The sequence below is a fragment of the Crotalus tigris genome, unplaced genomic scaffold, assembly GCF_016545835.1.
Source record: "Crotalus tigris isolate CLP2741 ecotype Arizona unplaced genomic scaffold, ASM1654583v1 scf7180000017659.2616968, whole genome shotgun sequence".
Classification (NCBI taxonomy): Eukaryota; Metazoa; Chordata; class Lepidosauria; order Squamata; family Viperidae; genus Crotalus; species Crotalus tigris.
Genome location: NW_024096546.1, coordinates 1,152,490 through 1,164,675, shown reverse-complemented (window position 1 = coordinate 1,164,675; position 12,186 = coordinate 1,152,490). Strand labels below are relative to the sequence as shown.

Here is a 12,186-nt window from a genome sequence, read left to right as displayed (position 1 = left end):
AAGAAAGTTTATATGCTGTAAACATGAAAAATGTATGCATTTATATTTTACTGTTTGTGTTTGGCTTGGAAAGCTGCAGATAAGGCACCACTGAATAATTAGTAAAAGAAGAATTAATAATGATTAGTGTCATTGTTCAACAACTGTAACCTTTTCTTTTGAATAAATTGTTATCATTAATCCTATTCAGGTAACATGTTATCTGATATTCTCACCATGTATACAGTTATATACCTGTAGATCAGTGATTCTCAACCTTTCTAATGCCGTGACCCCATAATACAGCTCCCCATGTTGTGGTGACCTCCAAGTGAGTGTGGCCACCAATAAGAGGGAGTAGGACAGCTAGGGAAAAGGGAAAAAAATGGCGGACAGCATGGTTTGGTGACCCCCGTGAAATGATCATTCGACCCCAAATGGGGTCCCGACCCACAGGTTGAGAACCACTGCTGTAGATGAAGACTTTCATTCTGCAGATGACCAAGCTCCCTCCCTCCTTCTTTCCTTCCTTCCTTCCTTCCTTCCTTCCTTCCTTCCTTCCTTCCTTCCTTCCTTCCTTCCTTCCTTCCTCCTCCCTCCCTCCCTCCCTCCCTCTTTTTTCTAAACAGTGAAATAAAATCTTGATTGTTCTCATTCCTAAGAATATAGTTTATTGGGGGAGAGGACATTAATAGTATATAACCACTTAATAGGACATTAAGTAGTTATATACTTATTTATTACAAAAGAAACCTGTCAGCCCTTCGTTCTACATACAAAGGACTCCATATATCTTTTTATGTGTCTCACTAGATCTTTGAAGATGAACACAGTGTTCTTTATCTGGACCAAGGTGGGGTTTTGGTTGCTATGAATCATACATCTCTGCCTATCAGACATCTCTGGTAATTAATGTAACTTTCTAATTCCATTCATCATAGCGTCCTTCAGTGTGCATTATATGCCATTAGTAGTTGGATTGTGGCCAAACTTTTTACTAAGTGCCAGGATTTGCCAATTAAACAAATGAGCATGTTGCCTCTTTTCATCCCAATAAAACTATATCTGCATTTTGTACATACAATTTTTGACAAACAAAACACTTGCAGGGCAATAGTACAATCTACATTAGTATTAAGAAGTTGCATTGTTTTGTTTTAGCTGAAAATTTAGCTGCAGTTTAGAAAGATATAAAAAACATTGAAGGTTAAACTCTATTGAAACAGAAGAATAAGAAAACAAATTACAATAAGAGACTCAAGAAGGAACATGGTGTAAATACTCACACTGGGGAAAAACAAATGCTTTAAAAAAAAAAAAAAAGTAGTAACCAAGGACAAATATAACAAAAAAGTGCAGATTCTATGCAGAAGAGCATATTTTAATATCAATACAACTGACCTTATTTTGTTCCTATACTGTGTATTTCTAACATGGGGCAGTCTTAAAAAAAAAAAAAATCTTCTTTAAAGAGATGCTGTGTTTGCTTTCCCATACTTTCAAGAACATCTCTTTGAAATCATTAGTGAAATATACAGTTTTACTATTTATGATTTGCCATGTACCCAATGTGACAGGATCTCAAGTGGGTAGTTACATCCACAGTTACTAGGTGTAAGAGCAGTTGTAGTTCTAATTCTGTGATACTGTCAGTATTTATTCATACAGTTCTGAACATTTATTGACCTCCTTTATTGTAGCAGCTATGATTTATAAAGATACATATAGAGTGGGTTTCTTATCTTAGTTTAAATCTGTTTTTATATTAAAGACATTTTAGGCGAAGAAACCTTCCCCTATCCCCTTTGACATCTGTTATTATACTTCTAGTTTACTTTACAATTCCACATTTTACAATTAACGCATGATATTCATGTCCTCCAATGGTGACTCCTACTGCTGAATTAGAGTTCTCCAAAGCCCACATATCATGAGGGATCTTGGGAGCTATAATTCAACAACCAAAAACTTACATTATCTACATTGACTTATGACCACAAATGAGCCCAAAATTTCTGCTGTTAAGTGAGATATTTGTTTAGTGAGTTTTGCCCCATTTTATTGCCACAGTTGTTAAGTGAATTCCTGCAATTAATAACCCAGTTGTTAAGTGAATCTGGCTTCCTCATTGACTTTGCTTGCCAGAAGGTCACAAAAGGTGATCACATGACCTTGGGACACAGCACAGTCATAAATATGAACTAGTTGCCAAGCATCTGAATTTTGGTCACATGACCATGGAGATGCTGCAAAGGCCGTAACTGTGAAAAACAGTCATGTCACATTTTTCAGTGCTGTTGTAAGTTCAAATGGTCACTAATTGAACTGTTGTAACTCGAGGACTACCTGTATTTTGTTTTTCTGAACAAAAATACATGCCACTTTAATATGTGAACATTACACAAAATAACACATAGGAATAAATAGTTCCTTGGGAAATTGTGTGTCCTTAAAACAGCTTTGCTCTATTATTCTTTTCTTTACTGTAATGTTTTAGGAACATTGCAGTTTTCTGTAATCTGTTATGAAAAGCTATGGAATTTATAATACTATTTGTTATCATATACTAAGAGATTATTTTTCTTTCTTCTGTTACTGTTTTGCTTTGTCTTGTTATCACCAGGTTAAGTTTTGATGAGGGCAGATCTTGGAACAAGTACAGTTTTACTTCCATCCCTCTTTTTGTTGATGGGGTTTTGGGAGAGCCTGGAGAAGAGACTTTAATAATGACGTGAGTAGACATTATTAATATCTCCTATGAAATAATATAAGGATCCATTCTATTATTAAATATAGAAAATCTAGTAGATGAAATATCATTTGTCATCTAGGAATATACATAGAATATGGAGTGTTACACTGATTACTTCAATATGATTCTATTCAGGGCTTTTTTTGTTATAGAACACACCGGAATGGAGTTCCGGCACTTTTTTTCAACAGATTTTCCAGAGTTGCCTTGAACAAAATCCTAGTCTTTTAGATACTCTAAAATTTGAAGGATTTTTTTTTTCAACTACAAAGGTAAACCTTGTAGGGTAGGCACGGCAGGTTGTATGACGTGTGTGAGTTCTGGCACCTTTTTTTTTTTTTTTTTTTTTTTACAAAAAAAGCACTCTTTAGTGATTTTTTGCAGATCCTTAAAATGGTGGTGGTGGGGGTTTGGTGTAGATTCAAGCAAAGGACCCCTTCAGATATGGACATGGAAAGAAGGAAAGGAGTGCCTTTCTTCTAATCAGCAAAGCATGTCACTGCTTTACCATGTATTGAGGATTACATGCATATAAGCCCGGTCTGTAAAATAAAATAGCCTGTTCCAGCAATTCTCTCCTGTCTTTAACTTTAACCATATTGAACTAGAACAACTTGCATGTGTGAGATGAAGCACCAAAGTAGATTGTAGTTGATCTATGGTACATAACATAATGCTTAATTTTTCAGCAAATACTATGTAGCTGAATGTTTATCCATTAATTCCTGTTAATAAAGAGCTGTGTGCATGGATATGCGTGGATGGGTATTTATGTGTAATGTTGATGGAAAAGTTACGCTGCTTTGATTATTGCTATATAATATTTGATTACTGAAATTTCAGTTTGTTCGACTTCATGTAGCCAGTTCCAAAAGAATAATCACCATCTACATCAATAATATTGGGAATCAGCAATTTATAAATATTGTAAATAAATGAATAAATAAATAAATAACACTTGTATTTTGGTTTCCTTCCTTCCTTTTTTCCTTCCTTCCTTCCTTCCTTCCTTCCTTCCTTCCTTCCTTCCTTCCTTCCTTCCTTCCTTCCTTCTTTCCTTCCTTCCTTCTCATGAATCCCACTCTCTATTTACTGGCCACCTATGTTCATAATTAAACCTGTAATTTACAATATCATTTGAAAGCTGTTATTATAATTTGAATGTATTACCAAGTAGAGATTAGAAGCTTTTTATGATTTAGGTCACAATCTTGTACACACTAGATAAGTCCTTTTTTATTATAGGACATAACTTGTAAGGAGATATGTATAAAATTATATTCTTTTCATTTTACCGATCTGTTAAATAATTGTCTCCTTCGATGTTTTATTCAGTGTTTTTGGACACTTCAGTCATCGTTCTGAGTGGCAGTTGGTAAAAGTAGATTACAAGTCCATTTTTGATAGACGGTGTGTGGAAGATGATTATCAACCTTGGCAGCTTCATAGTCAGGTAAAAAGTCTGACCTAGAATTAAACTGAAGTGAATATAATTAGAAAGTTGGGATCAATCTAATTTATTGCTTCAAAATCATTGAATTCAGTACCTCTTAACACTTTGGTATACATTCTACCTGCAACTAGTAAACATTTATGGTGAAAGGTAAAATTTGAAACAAATTGGGAAAAAAATGGCTTCATACTTCACTGTTTTGAATTGAATGGTGAATTTCTCCACACCTATTTTAAAAGCCAATAAGCTACAGAAATAGGAAAAAAAGCAGTCTCAATCTTATAAGAGATGGCTGGGAGCTTTATAACCAGGTGAGGACAAATAGTTTGGATAGTGTATTGAGCTTGGAGCTTGACGTCAGGGTGGACTCATTCATGACTGTTTGATATTAGAAAGCTCCCAGCCATCTCTTGAAAAATTGAGCCTGCCTTTAAAAAAAGGGAGCTTACTTTTTATTTAATACAATTTTGGTGAAATTATTAAAATCTGGTTTCTTTTATTTTGTTTTATTCCAGGGGTCTCATCCCAGGGAGTAGGTGGGTGGGAGGTTGTTTTTTTTTTCATCTGATATGGGAATGAGAAAATAATAAATCCAGGCTTATACTTTTTGCTCTTAGTCATACATATATATAGTAGAAAGTTCTTGACTTGCAGCTCTTCATTTAGCAACCGTTTGAAGTTATAATTGCACTGAAAAGAGTAACTTACAATGGATCATTGCACTTATGAGCACTGCAGTGTCTGCACAGTCCACATGAATCAAAATTTGGGCGCTTGGCAATTGGCATGTATTTATGATGGCTGAAGCATTCTGAGGTCAGGATATCAATATTTGCGACCTCGCCAGCCAGCTTCCAATAAGCAAAGTATATTCCAATAAGGGAATCTGGGGAAAGCCAGATTCCCTTAACAACTGCAGGGATTAGCTTCGCTGTGGCAAAAAAGGTTGTAAAATTGAACACAATTCACTTAACAACCACCTTGAGTAGCAATAGAAATTTTAGCCGGATCCAATCTGGGTCAATCACCAACCCATATTACACACAGAACAGCCCAGAGCACACAGAGAAGTTCCCTGAGGATGGGGGCTCCAGCACAAGTCCAAAAGCTTGGAAGACAAAACCTCTGAGGTCCTGGTGACCGACCCAGATTGGATCCAGCAATATTATCCTGGGACACATATATTCGCCTTAATTTGTGGTAGACATTCTAGCCCCAATTGTGGCCGTAGGCTGAGGACTACCTCCACCCACATATTTCTTTGCCATTAGAGTCCTACCCCCCGTGGTCTTTGGGTCACTGAATATGTGGCAACTTTGTTCTCAAGAGTAGAAAAATATGAAAGTCCCCGCTGTTTCTTCTTGCATTGGTATACCACAACTGTTTGTAATTTGCAAAATTATGCCTGATCACCGTGGTACTCAGTTACAAGCCCCCTCCCCTTCTTTTCTTTGCTCAGGGAGAAGCGTGCATCATGGGAGCCAAAAGGACGTACAAGAAGCGTAAGTCAGAAAAGAAATGCATGCAAGGCAAGTACGCTGGAGCCATGTCCTCTGAGCCATGTGTTTGCACAGAAGCAGACTTTGACTGGTGAGTTGTGCTTGCAATGTGCTTAATAACGGAGAATGAGCAAGGACACAGCTTATTTGGATTTAGCTATAGGTATGCATCTAGCCCAGGGGTGTCAAACTGCCGCCCGTTGGCTGGTTGCATCATATGGAGACCGCACCCACCCCAGCTCTGGCAATGCAAAAAATGTCACAATACGTCGTGGCATGTCATGTGACATGGCGAGTTTGACACCTATGATCTAGCCTGACTTTCACCCAAGGGACAAAAGGGATAGAAGGGAATTTTCTTTCTAAATTAATGTGGCACTACCTCAGCACATGCTTTTACATCAGTAAAGTTATTGGACATACTACATATACTTCATAAATGTTTACAGATACAGGATTTCATGACATGAATGCATGTTTTGTACTGTCTTACAAGTAAGAGTGTAGTATGCATAGGCAGTAATATACTATTACCAATTCATTTCTGCAAATGTGAAGAATAATACAAAAGTAATCTTGATGCAATGATATGTGCTAATGTTCTCCAAGCACTTGAAAAAGGATAGCATTAAGGAAATATCAAGCTCTAACTTTTCCATGGCTGTCCAAAAAGGTGCTACAGGGTAATTGCAATTTAATTCAGCTAAATGCAATTATAGGCTTTGCACCCTACAGGTCTCCCATTTATATAAGTACTGTAGTCTCATTTAACATAGTTAGTTTCACTGCAGCCTTTCTTATAAATATAACTCCTCGCACTCCATGCTTTTTACATTCAGTTCCTAAATCCTATTTCCTCTGCAATGTTTTATAATATCAGTGACAAGCTATGAGAACAGAATTAAGCATACAGTAAGAACTGAACATTCTGGAAAGCTACAGTTTATTTATTTGTTTGTTTATTCATTTAATCAGTTTACATAATTGCTCAACTTGCAAACTGAAAATCTGAGCAACTAACATAGAACCAGCCAGAACCAAAACCCAACAAGGTTAAAAACAACACAAATGAAAATATAATGTAACTAATGCCAACTATAGTCATTCAATTTCCAATCATTACAGAGAGCCTCATTCTGGGAAAGGCCAGGTCTTTGTGACCTTACTGAGGCCAAAAGGTCATCTGAATCTCTGGGGTTATGCTGCATCTGAGGAAAGGACAGGAACTAAAATGCTGCTAATTAAAAATCAGAATTCAAGAAGACTGGAATGTAAAATTTCTTAGCCTATCTCAACAAAATTTACCAATAAATCAGTCCAAATTTAAACAGCCCAATTTAACACCTATCCACTCTAGACAAATTCAAATCACCAGAACCAGATGGATTACAGCTCAGAATTCTGAACAAGATGGTAGACGTGATCCTGGAACCATTGAACCACATCTTTCAAACATCCTGGAGCACTGGGGAGCTATTAGAGGATTGAAAATAGCTGGCATGATTCCCATCTTCAAAAAAGGGGAAAAAGTGGATCCAGGAAATTACAGACCAATCAGCCTGACATTAACACCTGGAAAGATCCTGAAAAAGTTAATTAATCAACAAATCTGTGAACACATAGAAGCAAGCAAAGTTATTATTAGAAGTCAACATGGATTTGTCAAAAACAGATCATGCCAGACAAATCTTATTGCATTCTTTGAAAGAGTGACTAAATTAGTGGATCAGTGAAATGCTGTGGACATAGTGTACTTGGACTTCATTAGACATTCAATAAAGTAGACCATAACCTACTACTTACTAAGATAGAAAAAATGGCTTATATATCATCACTAGATGAATGTATAACTGCTGGACCACCACACTCAACATGTCTTAGCAGAACTACATTGAGTGGAGTATCAAAGGTTCTGTCTTATAAGGGTCCAGTACTCTTCAACATCTTCATAAATAATTTAGATGAGGGGATAGAAGAGGAACTCATCAAATTTGCAGATGACCCCAAGCTGGGGGGGGGGGGAATAGCCAACACTTCAGAAGATAGTTCAAGAACTAGTAGGATCTTGACAGTGTTGAATGCTGGCCCTATCCAACAAAAGCAATTCAGTGGTAAAAAAAGTGAGGTTTTACACTTAGCCAAGAAAAAACAAATGCCTGGGTATAGAATAGATGGTATGTGGCTTATTAACTGTGAGAGAAATCTAGGAGTCTTAGTGGACAACCATTTAAATATGAGCCAGCAGTGTGCTGCAACTGCCAAAAAATAAAATAAAAATAAAAATGCAGTCCTAGGTTAGACATCCATTTGTCTGGAATGGCATAGGGTCTCCTTCTTGATTACGCGGTTGGATTAGAATACTTCCGTGTCCTTCCCAATGTTGTTTTTCTGTTAATCATATTTATTTATTTTACTTATTAGATTTATTTGCCTCCCATCATATTTCAAAGAGATTCTGGGAGCCTTACAGCGTTAAAAGCATTAAAATCGTAAAAGATATATTTCTAAAACGATAAAAATAGAATTACAGTCAAAGGTAATTTTTTAATTAAAAGATGGGGAAGGAGAGAATAGGATGAGTGGGAGAGTGAGGTAGGATTGCCTCTTAATTCATCAACCACCTCCAGTGTAATGCCCCCCCATTGGGGCCACAAGCTATCTAGCAGAGCGAGTTCTTTAGCCCCTTACAGAAGGTCAAAAGAGTGGGAATCAATCTCACCTCAGGGGATAAGATGTTCCAAAGGGCAGGACCCACAACAGAGAGGGTCTTTTTCTTGGACCCTGCCAGCCAAAATTCCTTGACTGATAGGACCTGTAGCATGCCTCCTCTGCCAGGACGGGTAGGACAGATCAGTCGATTGGGGAGAGATGGTTCCTCAAATAATCTGGACCCACGCCATGCTGGGTTTTACACTATGAATTGTATCTGGAAGCAAACCGCCTGCTAAAGTAGAGGTGTAACATTGGCACCATCGGGCTGCCTGCGCTGCTACATTTTGCACAGCTGAAACTTCTGAATGTTCTTCAAGAGTAGCCCCTTGTAGAGTACATTGCAGTAGTCTAAAAGTGAGACTACCAGGGCTTGAATGACTGAGCACAGTGACTCCTGATCCCAGAAAGACCACAACTGATACACAACACAAAGTTGTACAAAGATTCTCCTAGCCCAACTGCTGCTTGCTTTTTCAGCCGGAGTCGCAAGTCCAGGAGAACCCCAAAGTTGTGGACCGGATCAGTCTGGCATAGTATAACCCCATCCATAATTAAGGTAGTTCAAGTCCCGGAACTTGAAGCTCCATGGACCCAAAGGCATTCAGTCTTGCCATGTTTCTCACACTAGCTTCTTTTTCTTATATCAGCACAAATTGGAAATCACCCAGAACAGAGTTTTATGCTGTTTTTTAGCTTTTAAAGAAAATTATTTAAATTCTATTTATTTGTTTTATTTTTTTAAAAAAATCTTTTTTTAAAAAAATCAAGAATCACGTTTGATTTGTCACAAATTCTGGGGAAACGTGCATATTCCCTGTGACAACAGAATAAGTAATACCTGAACTGTGCTTGAAACAATTGTATTTTTAAAGAACAGGAAAGAAAGTAAATCAATGCAAAAGTATTTGATTTGTATGCATTGTCCACTTTTCACAGCCAGGGGGCAATAGTGTTTCATAAATGAATATCTCAATGGAAATGGTGCACTTAGTCCCAGGAATAATATTTCCTAGCAACTGCCTAGAAACCAACCCGTATTTATTTAAGCAATAAATGGATTACACAGTGACATATGTGTTATTAAAGCATTTCTTTGACAGATTTTCATGGGCTTTATTCCAGCATGAATGGGATCATTCCAGCAACAGATCAAGTATTTTGTTTTTTAAGAAAAAAGCTAGGTCTAGATTAGCATGCTAATACACCATCATCATCATTATTGTTGCTGCTGCTGTAATCATTCTGTGTATATTCTATTTTCCCTAATGTAGTCACTTTTAATGCAATTTTCCATGACATCCATCTCTGAAGCATTTTTTTTCATCAGATAATTGTGTTACAGGGTTTGGAGGAGTGCTGAATAAATAGATAAAATAAGATAAGATAACCTTTATTGTCATTTTTATACTGTGGGCACAATAGCATACATCAAAAATGAAATTTAGTTGCCTGCTCTCAAAATGAAACACACACCTAAACATACTATGAACAACATATGTATAGACCCACATCCCTACATATATGTAGCAATAAATATTAAATATTGCCCATCTTGAATATATAACGGAAGGAGGAAGCTTGAGATTGTGATCCAGAGGACAGAGTAATTCTGTGGGAACAAATTAAGTTGGTTCACATTAAAACACAACTTGAAAATATTTCTCCCTGTCTCTATCTATACTACACCAGTGTTCTTCAACAAGAAATAAAGTTTTATTTCTAATTTAATAATTAGGTAAAACAATTTCCAGGTAAAATAATAGGATGCATGGTGATTGTAAAGAATTTCATTAAGACCAAAGTCCCAATAATCCCAGAAAAGGGGACTTTATTGTCCCATATACAACATACAGTGTAGAACTGTATCAGCCACTATGTAGGGCAGATAGGCAGAAAATTAGCAGAGCCCATCCACGAATACCAACTAGCTGCCAGAATATACAGTGAAAACTCCATCATCTCAGAGCACATGCCATACTCAACCACAATTTTAGATGGGAAACTGAACATCCTACACCAAGGTAAATCCCAAAATACCAAGGAATTCCTGGAATCTTGACATTCAGACAAATTAGTCATCTTTTAACACATAGAAATAAATGATACTTACACATTGTTCAGAAGAGGCAACAAAAACTAAGGAAACAAAAAGTCCAGAGTACATTCTTTTCTACATAAACACACAGATAAGATGGGATTATACTAGACAGATAAACAATCAAGCAGAAAGCAATACCGTAATCAAGGAATTACCCAGGAGAAAATTATACTCCACATATACTGGCAGAGTGGGAGTGGGAGCAAACCCCACACTCACCAGCACTGATGATGATATCAATCGGAGTAAAGAAATATCTGCAAGCAAACCAAGAGAGAAACAAGGATTCAGCAGTTCAACCTCTAATATTAGAATTTCATTAAGGCCTAATCTTACAGTCTAACACAGATTGTTTGTTTTATCTCCCCATTCTTTAAAAATTAATATTAAAATGCATATCTGTGTGATATATTATTGGCTTGGATTAAAAATTGGGGGAGGGAAAGGAAAACCACATGCATATTCCTAAACAAACTTCCAAGGTTCAGTTTATGGTCGGTCACTTATTTACTCAATCAAAGCCTATTGAGGAGCATGGATCTTGTAAAGCCTCCCATGTTTTCTACTTGGGTTTTTCAGATAGGTGCAAGTACAGCAAACAAAACACATAGCTCTGATCAACAGCGGAGAGACAGGGACACATGTAAATTACTTTTCACTGAACACCAAGGCAGATAATGTTCTTCCTTTTTAATTTGCTCCTCACTTTCTTCTTCTGATTCATCCATTCCTTGCTGATTTCTTTGTAGCTTCTTCTTCAAGCTCCAATCAGAAGCTCCATCCCACCTCTCCATGTTTGCTCTGGTATCTTTCAACTTTCACCACATCTGCACATGCTCATTTCCATTCCCCAGTCTGCCCCTAGTCACTCCACTAATTCTTATTTCTGTAGTTCTCCCCTTTTTTACCTGTTTTGTTTTCTCCCCCACATTTTTTACCTTCCTCCCTTCATTTCCAACAGCTTCCCTCTGATTTCATAGATCTGTTTCTAAAGTGAGTAAATGTAATGGGTAAGCTGCATCAACCCAAGGTATCTCAGGGCATTGTGGTCCATCTAGCTGTCCAAACAATTATTGGTAGTCACTGATTTTACTGGACAACAATTTTTTTTCCAAAAGTTTTGCTTCCTGAAATACTTTTGGTGATTATGATAGATCCCTTCAAGCTAAATATCAATATCATTTCATAATCTTGAGAAATATGGAATTGATTTTTAATGTCTATAATGTATTTAATTGCATAATATTTCTGACTTGCTGCATGTGTTGAACATGGCCAAAAATGTTTTGCTGCAAATGATTTTTGTTTGTGCTTAATGTCTGATGCATCTCACTGCAGTATCCAAAAATAGTCAGCTGGCACTGAGAGATCCAGTTGCCCTAATGCCCTTTTGCCATTGTGCCAAACTTTCACCATGTTTGTCAATAACTGCACCTAGATTTTCAGGAAAACGTCCCAAGGGTGAATGCAGAAAATGAATCTTCAGTGACATGTTCCACTTCATGATCTTGTATGCAGTAAGAAGTTAGTCAGCTCTGTGGTTGCCAAGAAAAATTTTAACAACATCCTTGAATTTTGCAACACTTAATATCCCTATGTCCAATAAAACTCCACCATGACTTTGAATCATAATTTGGTCATGTCATAACAGTGATAAAATGGATCAGTCAAATGACTGACACAATTTTACAAC

General features: G+C 36.9%; 1 protein-coding gene across 5 annotated transcripts in view; it reads left to right on the top strand.

Annotated features, from left to right (window-relative positions):
• SORCS1 (sortilin related VPS10 domain containing receptor 1) overlaps positions 1 to 12,186 on the top strand; it is a 440,998-nt gene that overhangs the window by 372,575 nt on the left and 56,237 nt on the right. For all 5 annotated transcript variants that reach the window (XM_039335794.1, XM_039335792.1, XM_039335796.1 and 2 more), the window contains exons 13-16: positions 793 to 884; positions 2,603 to 2,710; positions 4,067 to 4,184; positions 5,644 to 5,774. In XM_039335794.1, coding sequence (XP_039191728.1) covers positions 793 to 884; positions 2,603 to 2,710; positions 4,067 to 4,184; positions 5,644 to 5,774 — 449 coding nt within the window. The remainder of the gene's footprint in view (positions 1 to 792; positions 885 to 2,602; positions 2,711 to 4,066; positions 4,185 to 5,643; positions 5,775 to 12,186) is intronic.